This window comes from Lipotes vexillifer, unplaced genomic scaffold (genome assembly GCF_000442215.2).
Source record: "Lipotes vexillifer unplaced genomic scaffold, Lipotes_vexillifer_v1.1 scaffold327, whole genome shotgun sequence".
Taxonomy (NCBI): Eukaryota; Metazoa; Chordata; class Mammalia; order Artiodactyla; family Lipotidae; genus Lipotes; species Lipotes vexillifer.
The window spans coordinates 1968712-1988789 of record NW_006771143.1 but is presented as its reverse complement, the minus strand read 5'-3'; the positions used below and the strand labels follow the sequence as shown (position 1 = coordinate 1988789).

Here is a 20078-nt window from a genome sequence, read left to right as displayed (position 1 = left end):
TACATAACTTTAAATGATACTCTAATAAAGAAATATCTTACTCAACCTTACTATTTTAAGAATCCTAGATATTTTTCAGTATAAGTATGTATGCATTATTTGTTAGAAAATGTATTGCCAGTTGTTTTTTCTTTGGTAATTTAAGATTGTATCTTGCCTTATGAATATTAATTTTATTTTTACTGAGATTATAGATGATGTAAATAAGACTAGACATATACTTAGAACCCGGAGTGACTTTGGAAGATGCCCCAAAACAGCTTGCCACCCTTAAATGTTAAAAATGTAAAAATATCAAAATGATTTCCATTGGTGGTGGTGTAATTTGGCTCGAGAGTACTTTGTTATGTCTTTTTATTTTTAAGTTGAATGATTTCAAGTTTTTGTTTATGAAACATCAGCACAGAGTGGTTTAGGCATCTGAAATTATTGGATTTATTAAAATTCTGATCAGGTTATCAGATTAGCCAATTAACATAGCTTTTTTTTTTCAAACCAAGAACAGTGATGCTATGCATGTATTTTTTTGATGTGCAGTTTGAATTAACATTTATCATTAGTTTGCTAATACTGTAATATAGTTTAATTTATTACAAATACAGGCAAAATGTGGATATTTTGAACTTTATAGGTCATTATAATGTACATCACACACTTACAGTCACCAATTCCTTTTTAACCTCATAGGAAGCTGTTATGTTATTTTTTCAGATATGAGAGCGTGCTTCTCACTGGTCCTCAGCTCTGCGCATAGAGTTTATATATGTTGTTTCACTTAACCTTCACAATAACCTTGCAAAGTCAGTAGTATTACTTCCCATTTTAAAGGTGAAAATTCATATGGAGTGGTTTACTGAACTAAGTTGTCGTGGAGCACAGAGACAGCTAGACCCTAGCATATTCATTACCTCACCAGGATGTCTTTGAGAGTTTTATAAAATGGTACAATACATTATGATGTGTTTTCGTGTGTAGACAAGCTCAAGTCCCAGTTTTCTAGCCGTTTTCCTTGCTTTGGAGTAGAAATCCTAGAAGCTGTAGGGTAGGAGAAAGGCTGAAGAAAATACGAATTAAAATGATAGCAGTTCTTTTACTTGTTTTGTAGATTGAAATTTCCTCTAAGATTCTGCCAGAGAGGGAGCTCTTCCACTTTAAAACTGAAAATAAAAAATAATTTTTCTAGGAGTATAACAAATATTTTAGAACAAATAAAATTTCTCGTTTTTGGACTTCGTATTTTGTAACTTCTTACAGTTCTTCATAACCTTACTCAACTGATTAGTAGAATGGTATTACTTAAGTAGTAAATAGTCTTATAGCTAGTATTGATATGGCCATATATTTATATAAACTAGGACAGTTTTCTAAATGCTCAGTAACTGTGTGTTAACCAGAGATAGATTATTTTCATTTTGTAAATGAATTAAAGTCTCAAAGATAATAACTAATAGGACTAATAGTTAGAATATGCTCCAAAATATATGGAATAAAGTTAAACCTTTGCCAGTTAGCTTGGGTGAGAACGATGTTGATGAAACATGCTTAACTTTATCTTTTCCTTATACGTTTTTTGGGTTGTAGGAAACTCTTTGGGTTGATCATGTTTGGAACTCTGTGTGTCCTAGACCTGGATGTCTGTTTCCTTTCCTAGGTTAGGGAAGTCTTCAATGATATGTCTTCAGGTATTTTCTCTGCCCCTTTCTCTCTTCTTCTGTGACTCCTAGAATGCGAACGTTAGCACACTTGATGTTGTCCTAGAGGTCACTTAGTGTCCTCATTTCTTTTTATCCTTTCTCTTTTTCTCTGTTCCACTTCTGTGATTTCCAGTACTCTGTCTTCCAGCTCGCTTATCCATTCCTCTGTATCATTTAGTCGAATGTTGATTCCTTCTAGTGTATTTTTCATTTCACTTTCTGGATTCTTCACCTCTGTTTGGTTGTTCTTTTATATTTTCTAACTCTTTGTTAAACACTTAAGATTTCTCACTCTTTTAATCCGTTTTTCTCCTGAGTTCTTTGATCATATCATGATCATTCCCTTGGTCCCAGGTCTAGTGCCTGTGTAATGGTTGGTGGGCCCTCTGGTAGGCTGAGCAATGTACAGGGGAGGCTGTGGGCTCAGGGGTTCTTAAGGCAGCCTGTAGGCTGTTGGGTGGCGCTGTGTCCCTGCTCAGTTAGTTGCTTGGCCTGAGGCACCTGGTACTGGTGCCTATAGGTTGGTGGGCAGGGCTGGGTTCAGGTGCTAATAAGGTAATGGGAGGATTCCAAATGGCACTTGCCAGCATCAATGTCCCCATGGTAGAACAAGCTCCCAAAGATGGCTTCTGCCAGTGTATGTGTCCCCAAGGTAAGCTCCTTTTGCCTCCTGCCTCTCCAGGAGACTCTCCAAGATCAACAGGCAGGTCTAACTCAGGCTCCTTTCAAATTACTGCTTCTGTCCCCAGTCCCAGAGTGTGTACGCCCTCTTAAGAGTGAAGTCTCTATTTCCTACAACCCTCTGGGTCTTCCAAAAGGAAGCCCCACTTGCCTTCAAAGTCAAACATTCTGGGGGCTTGTCTTTCCTGCACAGGACCCCTGGGTTTGGGAGCCTGATGTGGGGCTCAGACTCCTTGGGGAGAACTTCTGCAACAATTATTCTTCTGTTTCTGGTTCACCTACCAGAGGTATGGTGTTGACTGTACCATGACTCCACCCCTGCTGCCCATCTTCATTATATCTATAGTTGTAAAAGATCTTTTCTGATAGGTTCTGGTCTGTTTCACTGATAGTTATTCTGTAAATAGTTGTAATTTTGGTGTGCTCATGTACTCAGGGTCTTTCTGCTCAGCCTTCTTGCTATGTTTTCTTTATTTTTAAAGGCTGTTTTAGAGTTTATTCTGATAAATAACCTAAACTTTAATCTCTAATCATTCACTTGAACCCAGCCGCTCCGCGGCATGTGGGATCTTCCCGAAACGGGGCACGAACCCGCGTCTCCTGCATCGGCAGGCGGACTCTCAAGCACTGCGCCACCAGGGAAGCCCCTGTTTATATATTTGATATACCCATATACTATATCCTGCCTTTTTAGTGTCTGTCAATAAATTGTAATTCATGTGAAGGTTATAAGCTCATTTTATAAGAGTATAAGTTTAATCAGATTAAAGTCACAAAATATTAAATAACATCATTTTTTTCTATCAGTACTTCACTGAATTTTCTCATCTTTTCCTTTTTTTGTTGTTTTTAGGCCCTAATATATGACAAGATGAATTTTTTTTTTTGTATTTTAGGTTTTTATATTTGAAAACACATGACATGATGAATTACTTACATCTGTATAGAAATTAGCTCACAGGTAGAATTTTAAGAAGAACAAATTTAAATGTAAAACTCTTTCCAGGGACCTCAGCTAATGATTATAATGCTGATTAAAATATTAATAATTACTAATACTAACACTATACACTTACCATGAGTTTTTTACTTAATCCTCAACCTGTGAAATATTGCTGCTTTCACCTTCATTTTACAAAACAGAGGCATATAACAGCCATACTCTGATCAATAAAGGTCAGAGCTGTGGTTTGAATCCAGGCATTCTATTCTGGCTGTAAGCTGTGCCCTTAAATTCTTTGCTATACGTGCTCTCAAAATCTTCAGACTATAACTAGGAGAAGGGGATTAACATTTATTTTGTACATTAGCTGTATCATTTTCTACTTTATATGTATCTTACACATACTATTATTTATTCCTCATAAAGTGCCTAAGATATGATTATTATTTCCATTTGAAAGACCAGAAATTGAGAGATTAAGTACGGTTGCTCAAGTTCACAAAACTAATATAATCAGACTTCCTTATCCACCAGTTCTGCATTCAGTGGTTCTGCGTTCGCAGATTCAACCAACCACAGATTAACAATATTTGGAAAAACAATCCCAGGAAGTTCCAAAAAGCAAAACTTGAAGTTGCCACAATGCTGACAGCCATTTACATAGCATTTACATTGTATTAGGTATTATAAGTAATATATAGATGATTTAAGGAGAGGATATGCATAGATTATATGCAAATACTGTGCTATTTTCTATAAGGGACCTGAGCATCCATGGGTTTTGGTTCCTGTGAAGGTTTCTGGAACCAATCCCTCAGGCATATGTAGGAACGACTATTAAACAGAATCAGAATTAAGACAGAGTTCTACAGCTAAACCTACTATACTATGTTGCCTACCTATAGTCCATATTCATGGGAAGTTTTTTTAACTAGTGTTTATGCCTTATTGTATAAAACATCTTACTAATTATGTCACAACATAATTGAAAAAAGGACATATACACATATATTCAGTGTAGAATATTTTTTCTTTATTTATTTGACTTAGTAGTTGAAAAGCGTATTTATTACATATGTAAGTTGTGAGACATGATAAAATGAGTATTTGTGATCCCACTCACTCATTCACTACCCAACTTAAGAACTAAAACGTTACCAATGAAAGTGCATCATCCTATGTGTTCTTTCTCTATCTCATCTCATGTCACCTCCAAATTGGTAACTACCTCCCTGAATTTTGTGTTTGCCTGGTTTTTTTCCCTGTTTTTCTTTAATTAATAGATTTTATTTTTTAGAGATTTTAGATTTTAGATTTACAGAAAAATTGAATGGGAAGTACAGAGAGTTCCCATATACCCCTTTCTCTCCAAACACAGTACCCCTGTTATTTACATCTTGTATTAATGTGGTACATGTTATAATTTATGAGCTAATATATATTATTATCACCCAAAGTCTGTAGTTTACATTAGGGTTCATTCTTTGTGTTACACATTCTATGGAATGACATGTATCTGCCATTACAGGATGATACAGTGTAGTCTCATTGCCTTCAAAATGCCCTGTGCTCCATCTTTTCATCCCTCCTTCCCTCCACCTGAGAACCACTGATGTTTTTAATCTTTCTGTAGTTTTGCCTTTTCCAGAGTATCATCTAGTTGGAATTGTATCATATGTAGCTTTTTCATATTGGCTTCTTTCACTTAGTAAAATGCATTTAAGGTTCCTCCCTGTCTTTTCATGGCTTAATAGCTCATTTCTTTTTAGTGCTGACATTTAATATTCCATTTTCTCAGTGTACCACAGTTTATCTATTCACATTTTGGTTACTTCCAAGTTTTGACACTTATACTAAATAAAAGGTTGTTATAAACATTCATGTGCAGATTTTATGTGGACCTAAATTTTCAGCTCATTTAGGTAAATACCAAGGAGTGTGACTGCTGGATTGTATAATAAGAGTATGTTTAGTTTTGTAACAGAAACTGCCCAACTGTTTTCCAAAGTGACTGTACCATTTTGTGCTCTACCAACAATGAATGAAAGTTCCTGCTGCTCTGCATCCTCACCAGCATTTAATATTGTCAGTGCTTTCATTCTAAATAGGTGCGTAGTGGTATCCCATTGTTATTTTAATTTGCATTTTTCTGATGACATATGACATAGAGCATCTTTTCATATTCTTACATGTCCAGATCTTTAGTTCATGTTTTGTTTGTTCTCTTGTTTTTTAAGAGTTCTTTGTATATTTTGGATAACATATTTATCAGCAATGTATTTTGCAAAGATTTTCTCCCAGTCTGTGGATTATTTTTTTATTCTCTTGACAGTGTCTGTTACAGAGCAGACGTTTTTAATTATTAATGAAATCCAACTTACTAGTTTTTTTTTATGGATCATGCTTTTGGTGTTCTATCTAAAAATGCATCTTCAAACCCATCTTCACGTAGATTTTTTTCTGTATTATCTTCTAGTTGTTTTATAGTTTTGCATTTTACATTTAGGTTGATGATCCATTTTGAGTTAATTTTTGTGAAAAGTATAAGGACTTTGTCTAGATTAACTTTTTTGTGTGTGGTTGTCCAGTTGTTCCACCACTGTTTGGTAGAAGACCATCCATTCTTCATTGCATTATCTTTGCTTCTTTGTCAAAAATCAATTGACTGTACTTGTGTGAGTCTATATGTAGGTGTTCTCTTCCATTCCACTGATCTGTTTGTTCTTTTGCCAGTATCACAATCTTGATTACTTTATAGTAAGTCTTGAAGTTGAATAGCATCAGTCATTCAGTTTTGTTCTTTTCCTTCATTACTGTGTTGGCATTGGGATCTTTCTACAGAAACTTTAAATAATCAGTTTGCCTATATCCACAAAGTAACTTGGTGGGATTTTTATTGGAATCGTGTTGAGTCTGTAGACCAAGTTGGGAAAAACTGATATCTTGACAGTATTGCCTTCCTATCCATATATATGAACATGGAATATCTCTTCATTTATTTAAATCTTCTTTGATTTCTTTCTTCAAAATTTTGTACTTCATGTATTTCATACTATACTATAAATAGTATGGTTTTACATTTCAGATTCCAATTACTCATTGCTGATATATAGAAAAGCAGTTGACTTTTGTATATAACCTTATATCCTGCAAGCCTACTATGATTGCTTATTAATTCCAGTAGTTTTTGGGTGATTCTTCAGAATTTTCTTTATAGACAATTATGTCATCTAAGAGTTTTATTCCATCCTTTCCAGTCTGTATACCTTTTATTTCCTTTTCTTGTTTTCCTGCATTAGCTAGGTCTTCCAGTACAATGTTGAATAGGAGTGGGAAAGTATTTCATTTTTCACCATTATGTATGATGTTAGTTGTAGGATTTTTTCGTTAGATGTTCTTTATCAAGTTGCAGGAGTTACCCTCTATTTCTAGGTTGCCGGGAGTTTTTATAATGAATGTTAGATTTTGACTAATGCTTTTTCTGCATCTATTTATGTGTAATGGATTACATCAGTTGATTTTCAAATGTTGAAATACCTTGCATATCCCTTGCATACCTGGAATTAAATCCCACTTGGTCACTGTATAGATAATCTTTTTTACACATTGTTGGATTCAATTTAGTAATATTTTGTTGAGGTTTTTTGGCATGTATGTTCATGAGAGATATTGGTCTGTAGTTTGTCTTTCTTACAGTGTCTTTGTTTATTTTTTATTAGGGTAGTGCTGGCCTCGTAGAATGAATTGGGAAGTATTTTCTCTGCTTCTGTTTTTCTGGAAGAGATTGTAGAGATTTAGTATAATTTCTTCCTTAAATGTTTAATTGAATTCACTAGTGAATCTATCTGGATTCACTGAAGATGCTCCAGAGCTAGAGATCATACCACTTTGGGTTTCTTTGTAAGTACAAAATCAGCTGCCGTGGTGTATGCATTTTTGCTTTGCAAAAGTCAATGTAATTATATTGGCCAGAATGAAAATCTGTTCAGTTTTTCCTTTTTTTCTATGATCATGTTCTCTCATAGTGCTCAGCAATTTTGCATAGCTTTTCATAGAGTTACCTTGATGTTTACTGGTAGCTAATTCATTTTAGTTGGCTAGGACTGGGCCTGGTACTTTCTGTTTTGCAAGGCTATTAATTACTAATTCAATTTATTTAGTAGGTATAGGGCTGTTCAGATGATTTGTTTCTTCTGTGTGAGTTTTGTGGTTTGTGTCTTTCAAGGAATTGGTCCATTTCATCTAGGTTTTCAGATTCGTAGGTATAGAGTTGTTTATAATATTCCTTTATTTTCCTTTATTATCAATAATGGTGGCCTGTCTTCATTTATGATATAATTTATTTGTGTGTTCTTTTTCTTATTTTAGTTAGCCTGACTAGAGGTTTATCAATTTTATTGATCTTTCCAAAGAACTGGTTTTTGGTTTTGTTGAGTTTTCTCTATTGGTTTTCTGTTTCACTGATTTCTACTCTGATTTTTTTCTATTATTTCTTTTCTTCAACTTCAGACTTAATTAACTCTTCTTTTTCTAGTTTCCTAAAATGGAAGCTGAGATTATTGATTTTAGATCTTTCTCTTACATATGCATTCAGTGCTATAAATTTTCCTCTTAATTCCTGCTTTCACTGTATCCCAAAATTTTGCTAAGTTATATTTTTATTTAGTTCAGAATATTTTAAATTTCTCCCAAGACTTTAATGATTATGTGTTAATTAGCAGTGTGTTGTTCTAAAGTAATTTGGGATTTTCACACTATTTCTGTTACTGATTTCTAGTTTAATTTCATTGTGGTCTGAGAGCATACTTTATGATTTATATTTGTTAAGGTATGTTTAATGTTCCAGAATGTGTTCTATCTGAGTGAATGTTCCATGTGAGCTTGAGAAGAATATGTATTCAGCTGTTGTTGGATGGAGTATTCTATACATGTCAATTAGATCCAACTAATTGAGAATACTGTTCGGTTCAGCTATGTCCTTACTGATTTTCTGTCAGATTTGCAAATTACTGATAGAGGAGTTTTGAAGTCTCCAACTATAATAGTGAATTAATATATTTCAAGATTATGTAATGAGTGTTCTTTCCCCCGATATGCTATGGGGAAACCAAGATTATTCCCTTTTTGTGAGATTCACTTCTTACGTTTATTGTTCCATGAGGCTAGTATAATATACACATATTGTAATTGCGTGGTTTTGAGTAGTTAACAGGGTTTTTTTTTTTGACTAAAAGAGCAGTGAACATATCTGCCTTCTTATGAAAATCTATGTGAGTCATCTGCAGATATACTTAACAGGATGTAATTTTAAATATAAAAGATTTCTTCAAATCAAAACTTCAGTAATGTGTTCTGTTTTGTATTCATTCTGGATTTAATCCTCTTTTCCCTCTTAATTCTACTTTCTAGTTACCTAATTTATGATTCTCTGTTTGCTCCTTTATATTTTATTTAAGTCATGGAAGTGTATTTTGAAAACAGTAGTTTTAATTTAAGGCAGAAAGGAGTAAAGTTTTAACATAATCCAGGTCTTATTTTGTGATAAAACTTTGTCATATATTATGAAACATAGAACAGAATGTTACGTAAGTTCAGGATGCTGTTGTATGCCCTTTTTTGTTAGCTACAACAGCTCAACTCTAATTTCCTCCTTTTTAAAAATATTTTTGGATTCCAAAGTAAATATAAATGGCATTGTCAAGTAACATTTTTCTTTCTACCCCATCTTCCTTTACTAAGGAATAAAAGTAAGGAATAAGTGAGAAATAAAAATTGCACATTCACAGGTATCTTTTTTAGTCTGCAAGGCAGTTGGGGGAAGGGAGGTTTTGGGCTTGTTTATGGTGTAACCTCAGGGGGAAATACTGGCATATCCTGGCAGGAGGACTGTTAGACCGATGTTAGACTGAAGCTCTTTTCTTTCTAGGACAGCATGTTCTTATTCATGGGATTTGCAGCAACTATACATTTCCTCTATTTTCAGCTTCTGTTCTGGTGGTTGTTGTTATTAGTCTCTTTGTAATAGAGATGGGTAGATTTAATTCTGCCTTTACATGTGTAATTTGTTGAAAATAAATGCTCTCACTTTGTGAGAGTCCTTTGTCAAAAACTGAAGAGACTAGAGAGTAGCACTTAATTCTGCAGAGGGTAGTTCATAGTACTTAGTTTCTGCAGATGGGATTCAGCAGTATAGGCAAACTACTTTGCTCCTCAGGAAATGACTTTTTAGCCAGACAGTGAATACAGTTTTAGTTAGAAGGTCTTGATTTCCTCAACTGTGTACCTTTAATAATTGGGAGTGTGATACAGGACATTTTGTAGCAATCTGTCCATTTTCCACTTAGGTTTAATCTTTTGGGTAAAGTAATACATTCTGTACATGGAGTATGATTTACCAAGGGGTTAAAAATTAATTTGAGACTAATTCCAGATCCACCATATATACTAGGAATCTATATCTCTTTATTCATTTATTTTGAAAGGAGGAAGTATATTTCTCTAGTTGAGGCAGGAGATAGATGGGCCCCAGGCTGAGCAGCTGGAGTTTATCCCCTGTGGACAGATTCTCCAAGATGAATACAATAGCAGGAGGAAGGAGAAGCTAAGACCTGCCCAGATGAAAGATAAAGGGACCACGTATTTCTCGTTCTCAGAGTCCAGGAGACCTTTCCCACTACACATGCGCAGAAAGGCTCCACAGAGGTCAAAAAGGGAGGGGGCGTCACCCCATAGTAAGTGATGTCAACCTACCCATAGGCCTCTTCTCTAGAATTCCATCTTGGCTAAGAGATGCACATGCACACGTGGGAGGACCCTGAGATAAACCAGTTACAGACTCAGAACCAGGCAAAGCAAGATAATTGGCCAAAGGGAACCCAGAAGAAATGCCCCATACAGTGAGGTCAACTACTACGAGCACACGACTCTCGACTCTCTGAGTCTGCATACGTACAGTGAGTCTATTCATACGTACCCTTTTTCCTCCTAATAAATGCTTTACTTTTTTCACTACTTTTCATGTCTGGGAATTCATTTCTACAAAGCCGATGAGCCAGGGACCTTGTCGCTGGCCACTGTCCCTGGTGGTCTAGTGGCTAGGATTCAGCGCTCTCACTGCCGAGGCCTGACTTCAGTCTCTGGCCAGGGAACCGAAATCCTGCTTGAAGCTGCTGCAGGCTGAGGCCACCCCAAGATCACAGTCATTTGATTTCAAATCCTTTTTCTTTATTAGTTCACCTACTCTTTTGACAATATTGTATATTATCATTCATCACAGCATGAGTAAATATTTAAAGGTAAGGAAGTGGTGAGTTTATAAGTTCCAGAAAGGAATACAGTTCAAAAAAAAAGAAAATGAATGAGGAAAGTAGATTTGTGACATTAAAGAAACTATGACTACCAGATGTTATAAGCTTATACTTATGATGCCAATTTATGGTTCCCTCACTGATGATTCCTACTCTAAGTGATGTTGATACAATTAGATTATAACTGATCCGTTTTGTGAGCAAATTCAATTTACTTTCATCCAGGAACTGTGTTTTATATGGTAAAAAGAAGAGCTTTCAGTGTAAGATCAGTGTTGAGTAGAGGAATAGAAAGAACGCAGAGGAATAGTTAAGTCATATAATTTGAAAATTCTTGTCTAGGAAACTCGATTAGACTGAATGCCATAGGAAAAAGGAAGAAAGGTATAACTGGTCATTAAATATTTTGTAGAGATTTCTTTTGCTGGTCTTAGAAAAGCAAGCTGTGATTTTTATTTTTTTACTTTTAGTACCTAATTTTTCTTTCATCTTTATTGAAAATTCTGTTGTTCTTAATTGAAAAATCTTTAATATTTTTAAATTAAACTTTCAAAATAGGCAAAATATATAAAATAGTTGAGTTCTTAAAGCTGAAATACCTTAATGTCAAAAATAAAAACCAAAAATAAATATGGAGACTCTTCAACATTATCCTTTAGTCCTTAGGGTAATTGATGGAAAATTAAGTAAAAGTAGTGTTAACCCCTATTTAGTCTGTGGTGGACACTATACTCAATCCTTTATGTGCATTTCATTTCTTCGTTTTATTTACACAAAAGCCCTATTTAGTATGTACTATTATTATTTCCACTGTTTTATGGAGAAATAGATAAGGAAGGGGGAAAACCTAGGTCCATCTGATTCCCCAGAGCTTGAAATCATAACTACTTTGGGTTTCTTTGTAAGTAGAAAGTCAGCTATCATATTGCAAGCATTCTTGCTTTTCAAAAGTCAATCTAATAATAATGGCCAGAATGGAAAATCTGTTCAGTTTCTTGTCCTTTTTTTCTATTCTCATGTCTTTCATTGCTTTCAACAAGTTTACAGCTCTTCATAGAAGTAGCTAATTCGTTTTAGTTGACTGGAACAAGAACCTTTTAAAACCTAGGTTAGTTTAAAAATCTAAACCTTTTATGGGTCAATTGGTTTAACTGCATTTTGTGGCCAGAACCTCTACACATAATTGATTGATCACAAGAGGAATTTGTCATAGGTCAGGAGAATTCAGTACATATTTATAGCACCACCAGAGTTCACTATATTATGCTTACTGTTTTGGGAATTATGTCATGATCTGAAAAAGCTGTAGCTGTTGTGTCAGTCTGAGGAAACTTGTCTATTTTCGTGGGCTTTTTATGATAATAGTTATCTGTCAGACATGGCTTTCAAATTCAGCACCGTGCAAGAGACTGGTCTAAGCAATTACAGAAGATATAGAATTTCCCTTAGAAATTTAGAATGTAGGAAAGTCATTACGTTTTAGTCACAAATAACTGCTACAGTACCAACTACAAAGAATTACTGTAGAGGAAAGGCAAAAACTTTCAGTTCAGGATCATTTAGAAAGACTAAGTGGACATGCCTGAGAATGCTATTAGATATGCTTTAAAAAATCTAATTTTCTATTTCTGGAGCTTATTTTTCTTACTGTCTTAGGTTTTAAAATGTACTTCATGTCTTTTTCTTGCTCCCCCACTTCTCTGTTCTGATACAGATCATATAGCACAGGTATGTTTGTTACCTTTGCCTAGAAGAAATTTTTCCAGCATTGCCATTAGGATGTAACGTTTGAGTTAAAACTGATTTGAAGGGGAGAGTTGAAACTACCATGTTCTTTGTAAACTGCAAGACAGTTAGATTTTAGATGTTACCTTTGATGTTAGCAAAGCATGTTATGTTTTATATAGCTTTTCTTTTATAAACGACTGTAATTCTATTTATTCAGTCAAATTCTGTCTATGTGAACCTTAAGTTGTGTACTAGTAGTTATAAATAAACCTTAAGTTGTGTACTAGTAGTTATAAATAAACCTTAAGTTGTGTACTAGTAGTTAGTTGGATGTAGTAGTTAATAAGTTAAATTCATTCATGTGTATTTCACCGTAGTTTAATATATAAATCTCTTGGATTTTCAGCATGGAGTGGGGAAAGAAATCCTGATTACAGTTCTCTTTCCCATTTAAATTTCTCCAATTTTTGTTTTGTTTTGGCTGTTTTTCTCAACTGTCAGTGGAATTATTGTCTTCCTGTCTCCATATTCAGGTAGTGTCAGTGGCTGAGTATCACCGCAGGATCGATGCTCTAAATACTGAAGAACTGCGCACACTCTGCAGACGTCTCCAGGTGCCCCCTTCAGTAGTTTAAACCTCTCCAGAGATTGAATATTCCCTGTTTTCAGTGTCTTTTGTCAGGGCAAATCTCTTTTTTGAAGGATTCGTTTTGACTGCAGCACTAAAATACCCCATCAGAAAATTCCTTTTGTATTAAAGAGTACAGTATTGCCTTGAAGAGCTGTAGGAGTATCTTTTCTGGCATCTTTTCATTTGAAAAATGTTCAGAGGAATTTTCTGTTATTTTAGAACTGTTCTCAGTACTGTATTTCTTAGATTGATGAGGAGTTTTCATTTTACATTGGAAGAATGTCTTGGGTTTGAGGTAGGATCTTTACTAAATGGAATCCGAAAGATGTACTGTGGGAAAATGTTTAAAAATTTAACGAATAGCAAGGTTCTCTTCTTTAAGGCTATTGCAGTTGTATCAACCCTACATCAAATATCATAATGAGATGAATTGTTTTTCTCCTTAGGTTTTCCTGGTTGGTATTAGAAATACTTTGGAATAGTATAGATTAGGCACTACAACTAGATAAATTGTTTAAAATTCTGTGAAATAATCTTTGTGATTTTTCAGGAATAAGAACTATATAATTGACCTCATTTTTCAGCTTTGTGTATTATTGTGTGTTTTCCTCTTCTTAATGAGATATGCTTTCATGGCTTTGCTAGAACTCCTGAATTTTTTTCTTTTCTTTTAATGCTTCTCATGCTGCCTTGGATTTTTTTTAACCTTTCACATCATCAAAATAAGGGTAAAACATGATGATGATGTGAAAGAATTAATATAGTTTCCATCAAAAAACAATACAGTTCTAGAACATGTATTGGTTGAAAATATATGTTGTTTAGGTTTGGTAAGAAATCTGTTAAAGGAACAAAATAATTTAGCAAGATTTCATTCCTGTGTGGAATCACAGTCGTCGAGAATTGCTGCATTTTAGTTATCTGCTGCAATAGAATTCTGTTTTCCAGTTAAAAGTTTCATCAACAGTAGTTTCATATATTTTATTTTCTAATATTACTGCATTTTATATATTAAAATAAAATTAATATGAAAAAGTGCCAACAGAATAAATTGTACAGGAATTTAAGTTAATCAACGTTTCTGTCACTTTAAGAATATCACTGTTGTTTCATATATTTTATTTTCTAATATTATTCCATTTTACATGTGAAAACAAAATTAATAGGAAAAAGTACCAACAGAATAAATTGTATAAGAATTTGTTTTGATTTAATCAACATTTTTATCATTTTAAGAATATCAGTGAGATCATTTCCATCAAGAAAAGCATACATACTTTTTAGTGCATCAAATTGTTCTAATTTAAAAATAGGTTTGTGAGAAAGTTAACTTTTAAATGTATTGTTTGGTTCAGCTAGATAAAAAAATTTCATGTTTAGAAAGTAAAAATTCAAAAGGCATTTCTAAAAATAATGGTAACCTTTTCAGTGAAGCAGATAAATTCACATACACATGCACACCAATGAAACATACTTTTTTTTTGTACTATTTTTTAAATTAAAATTTTGGCACCCAGGAAGTTTTCTTAATTACTTTTGGCAAATTTTATGATTACCATGAAAAAATAATCTCACATATTTTAAATAGCACAGATAAAAAGCAAGCTAGCTGGCTCATTTTTTGCCCTTGAACAGAAAAATTAAAGTTTCCATGCAACTTACCTCTTTTTACCAGAAATGTGAAGTTTATCATTCAATACCTGTCCTTCCTCATGTAGTCGATGAGAAAAATGTCTGCTTATAAAAAAAATGTAGTTATTCTTTCTGCATTGGACATGCCATTGTTATTAGATGGAGCATCTTTTGCCTATTCTAAAATCCTAAATTAAAGCTTTAGCCACCTTTTTTAAGGTATAAGGTTTTATTTCTCTCAAAAGCCTAAAATTTTTGAAGGTTGGTTGCCGTTCTGTATTAATATGTTGCTGCTGTTTACTTCTTTAGATTACTACAAGGGAAGATATAAATTCAAAGCAGGTTACTCCAGTGAAAGCAGACCTGGAATCTGAATCTTTTCGACCAAACCTAAGTGATCCCAGTGAACTCTTACTGCCAGATCAAATTGAAAAGGTATGACATACCCACATATGTGCCTTTCTGAGTATGTGCCATGAAAATAAAATACCCTGTTTTCAGTTGTTTTGAAAACTGAAAAAGCAGGGCTGTTGTTCCTAGTCTTAGTCTTCAATGCAGAGAAAGTAAACAAAATATAGCAACTAGCTGTAATAGAAGATATTAGGAGATTTGGGTAAGCAGACATTAAAATAAATAACAGTAGCAATTTAGGTGAGACAATATAATGGCCAGTATTTAATTTCTTATTGTGTGCCAGTTACTTGCTTTATATGGGCAATCTAATGTAGTTGTTGCAGCCCCTGTAGGAGTTGGATGCTCTTACTGTCACATTTTGTAAGTGAAGAAACTTGGGTGCAGAGAGGTTACGTAAGTGTTCAAAGCCATACAGTTATAACATATTGAAGCTTGATTTCTAATTCTGATAGTCTGCCTCTGGATTTGAGAGGTTATTAATAATCAAGCTAACAGTTCATCAAATATTTTTGTTAATTTGATACAGAGGATGCAAACAATAAGTAATCCATGTTTCTTGCCTCTGTTCTAATCTGTATATTGTTTGGTATGACTGTTTCTTTTCCTAATGAACGATTAACGTTTCATACTGAGAAATGTAGAGTTATTCTTCAAGCATCTCAGTATCTTTGACAGTGATATTTTCTACTGTTATTTTTGTAGGCTGCATTTTATAAAGTACTATTAAATTCCAACTGGATTAGTATCGTACAGATTAACAATAAGCAACTATTGAGTATGTGTTAACAATTTATTTTTCAAAGCTTACCAAGCATCTTCCACCAAGAACAATTGGCTATCCATGGACTCTTGTTTATGGTACTGGGAAGCATGGTACAAGCTTGAAGACCCTTTATCGAACAATGACAGGTTTAGACACTCCAGTGCTGATGGTGATTAAAGACAGTGATGGGCAGGTATGAAAAATAACAACCTTACCTTTTAAGAGATGGTAGTAACAGTAATGTTAGCATATTCTTTTGATAAAAATTTTCATTAGTATATTTTATTAAGCTTAACTGGTAATTATTGAGTGCTTTTGATATGCAAGGCAATGCTGAGTCCTACAGAGGTCCTATAGATATGAGCATGAATAATTAAACAGTTCCTGCCTTCAAAGGAATTATAATCTGGTAGAAAAGAATACTAAAGTATGCAAGTATCTCTAAAGCCAAGCAAAATATGCCTAGTATAGTTAGAATCTATAAAAAGTAAAAGGGGTGTTTAGATTGTTCATTCCTATCTGAGGGAGATAAGAATGAGGTTCCAGGAAGTAGTGGAAATTGACAGTCTTGAAATGTGGGTAAATTTTAGAAAGTTAAAAATAATTGTGAGAGATAGCTTCTAGATGGCAGACGAGTAAGACGTGGAGATCACCTTCCTTTCCACAAATACATCAAAAATACATCTACATGAGGAACAGCTCCTACAGAACACCTACTGAATTCTGGCAGAAGACCTCAGACCTCCCAAAAGGCAAGAAACTCGCCACATACCTGAGTAGGGCAAAAGAAAAAAAAAAAAAACATAGACAAAAGAATAGGGATGGGACCTGCACCTCTGGGAGGGAGCTGTGAAGGAGGAAAGGTTTCCACACACGAGGAAGCCCCTTCACTGGCGGAGACGGCAGGTGGTTGGGGGGAAGCTTCAGAGACACGGAGGAGAGCACAGCAGAGAGATTCCCGCACAGAGCATTGCTGCCAACCAGCACTCACCAGCCTGAGAGGCTTGTCTGCTCACCGGCCAGGGCGGGTGGGGGCTGGGAGCTGAGGCTCTGGCTTCAGAGATGAGACTCCAGGGAGAGGACTGGGGTTCGCTGCGTGAACACAGCCTGAAGGGGACTGGTGCGCCACAGCTAGCCAGAGGGGAGTCTGGGAAAAAGTCTGGACCTGCCTAAGAGGCAAGAGACCATTGTTTCGGGGTGCACAAGGAGAGGGGATCCAGAACACCGCCTAAACAAGCTCTAGAGACAGGCGCGAGATGCAGCTATCAGCGCGGACCACAGAGACAGGTATGAAATGCTAAGGCTGCTGCTGCAGCCACCAAGAAGCTTGTGTGCAAGCACAGGTCACTATCCACACCTCCCCTCCCGAGAGCCTGTGCAGCCCCCCACTACCAGGGGCCCGTGATCCAGGGACAACTTCCCCAGGAGAGCACACAGCACACCTCAGGCTGTTGCGTCATGCTGGCCTCTGCCGGCGCAGGCTTGCCCCACATTCCATACCCCACACTCCCCCCTGGCCTGAGTGAGCCAGAGCCCCCTAATCAGGTGCTACTTTAACCCCGTCCTGTCTGGGTGGGGAACAGATGCCTTCAGGCGACCTACACACAGAGGCGGAGCCATATCCAAAGCTGAACCCCAGGAGCTGTGCGCACAAAGAAGAGAAAGGGAAATCTCTCCATGCAGCCTCAGGAGCAGTGGATTAAATCTCCACAATCAAATTGATATACCCTGCATCTGTGGAATACCTGTATAGGAAATGAATTGTCCCAAAATTGACGAGGTGAACTTTGGGAGCAACTGTAGACTTGGGGTTTGATTTCTGCATCTAATTTGTTTCTGGTTTTATGTTTACCTTAGTTTAGTATTTAGACCTTATTATCATTGGTAGATTTGTTTATTGATTTGGTGCTCTCTTCCTTTTTTCTTCTTTTATATATATATTTTTTTCTTTTCTCCTTTCGTGAGTGTGTATGTATATGCTTCTTTGTGTTATTTTGTATAGCTTTGATTTTACCATTTGACCTAGGGTTCTGTCTTTTTTTCGCTTTGTTTTGTTTTTTTTTAGTATCGTTTTTAACACTTGTTATTATAGGTGGATTTGTTTTTTGGTTTGGTTGCTCTCTTCTTTCTTTTTTTTTAATTACTCTTTTATTTTTTTATTTTTAATAATATATTTTTTATTTTAATAACTTTATTTTAATTTATTTTTCTTTCTCTTCCTCTCTTTCTTTTTTTCATTCTTTCTTTCTTTCTCTCTCTCTCCCTCTCTCTCTCTCTTTCTTTCTTTCTCTTTTTCTCCTCCCTTTTCTTCTGAGCTGTGTGGCTAACAGGGTCTTGGTGCTCTGGCCAAGTGTCAGGCCTGAGCCTCTGAGGTTAGAGAGCTGAGTTCAGGACATTGGTCCACCAGACACCTCCTGGCCCCACGTAATATCAGATGGCGAAAGGTCTCCCAGAGATCTCTATCTCAACGCGAAGACCCAGCTCCACTCAATGACCACCAGGCTACAGCGCTGGACACCCTATGCCAAACAACTAGCAAGACAGGAGCACAACCCCACCCATTAGCAGAGAGGCTGCCTAAAATAACAAGTTCACAGACACCCCAAAACACACCACCAGACACGGTCCTGCCCACCAGAAAGACAAGATGCAGCCTCATCCACAAGAACACAGGCATTAGTCCCCTTCACCAGGAAGCCTGCAAAACCCACTGAACTAACCTCACCCACTGGGGGCAGACACCAAAAATAATGGGAACTATGAACCTACAGGCTGCGAAAAGGAGACCTCAAACACAGTAAGTTACGTAAAATGAGAAGACAGAGAAATATACAGCAGATGAAGCAGCAAGGTAAAACCCCAGCAGACCAAAGAAATAAAGAGGAAATAGGCAGTCTACCTGAAAAGGAATTCCAAGTAATGATAGTAAAGATGATCCAAAATCTTGGAAATAGAATGGAGAAAATACAAGAAACGTTTAACAAGGACCCAGAAGAAGTAAAGAGCAAACAAACAATGATAAACAAAACAGTAAGTGGAATTAAAAATTCTCTAGAAGGAATCAATAGCAGAATAACTGAGGCAGAAGAACGGAGAAGTGACCTGGAAGATAAAACAGAGGAAATAACTACCGCAGAGCAGAATAAAGAAAAAAGAATTAAAAGAATTGAGGACAGTCTCAGAGACTTTTGAGACAATATTAAATGCACCAACTTTTGAATTATAGGGGTCCCAGAGAAGAAGAGGGAAAAAAAGGGAGCTGAGAAGATATTTAAAGAGATTATACTTGAAAACTTCTCTAATATAGGAAAGGAAATAGTCAAGTCCAGGAAGCACAGAGAGTCCCATACAGGATAAAACCAAGGAGAAACACGCCAAGACACATATTAATCAAACTATCAAAAATTAAATACAAAGAAAAATATTGAAAGCAGCAAGGGAAAAGCAACAAATAACATACAAGGGAATCCCCATAAGGTTAACAGCTGATCTTTCAGCAGAAAGTCTGCAAGCCAGAAGGGAGTGGCAGGACATATTTAAAGTGATGAAAGGGAAAAACCTACAACCAAGATTACTCTACCCAGCAAGGATCTCATTCAGATTCGATGGAGAAATTAAAACCTTTACAGACAAGCAAAAGCTAAGAGAATTCAGCACCACCAAACCAGCTTTACAACAAATGCTAAAGGAACTTCTCTAGGCAGGAAACACAAGAGAAGGAAAACACCTACAATAACAGACCCAAAACAATTAAGGAAATGGTAATAGGAACATACATATCGATAACTACCTTAAATGTAAATGGATTAAATGCTCCAACCAAAAGACATAGACTGGCTGAATGGATACAAAAACAAGACCTGTATATATGCTGTCTACAAGAGACCCACTTCAGACCTAGGGTCACATACAGACTGAAAGTGAGGGGATGGAAAAAGATACTCCATGCAAATGGAAATCAAAAGAAAGCTGGAGTAGCAATTCTCATATCAGACGAAATAGACTTTAAAACAAAGACTATGACAAGAGACAAAGAAGGACACTACATAATGATCAAGGGATCAATCCAAGAAGAAGATATAACAATTGTAAATATTTATGCACCCAACATAGGAGCACCTCAGTACAGAAGGCAAATGCTAACAGCCATAAAATGGGTGATCGACAGTAACACAGTCATAGCAAGGGACTTTAACACCCCACTTTCACCAGTGGACAGATCATCCAAAATGGAAATAAATAAGGAAACACAAGCTTTAAATGATACATTAAGCAAGATGGACTT

The 20078-nt window shown here is 35.7% G+C and overlaps 1 protein-coding gene across 4 annotated transcripts in view; it reads left to right on the top strand.

Annotated features, from left to right (window-relative positions):
• The window catches only part of OXR1 (oxidation resistance 1), a 361766-nt gene that overhangs the window by 330942 nt on the left and 10746 nt on the right, over positions 1-20078 (top strand). For 2 of the 4 annotated variants that reach the window (XM_007446540.1, XM_007446539.1), the window contains 3 exons: positions 12887-12967; positions 14926-15051; positions 15834-15986. In XM_007446540.1, the coding sequence (XP_007446602.1) occupies positions 12887-12967; positions 14926-15051; positions 15834-15986 (360 nt within the window). The remainder of the gene's footprint in view (positions 1-12886; positions 12968-14925; positions 15052-15833; positions 15987-20078) is intronic. The other 2 variants (XM_007446541.1, XM_007446538.1) reach the window with 1 other exon arrangement.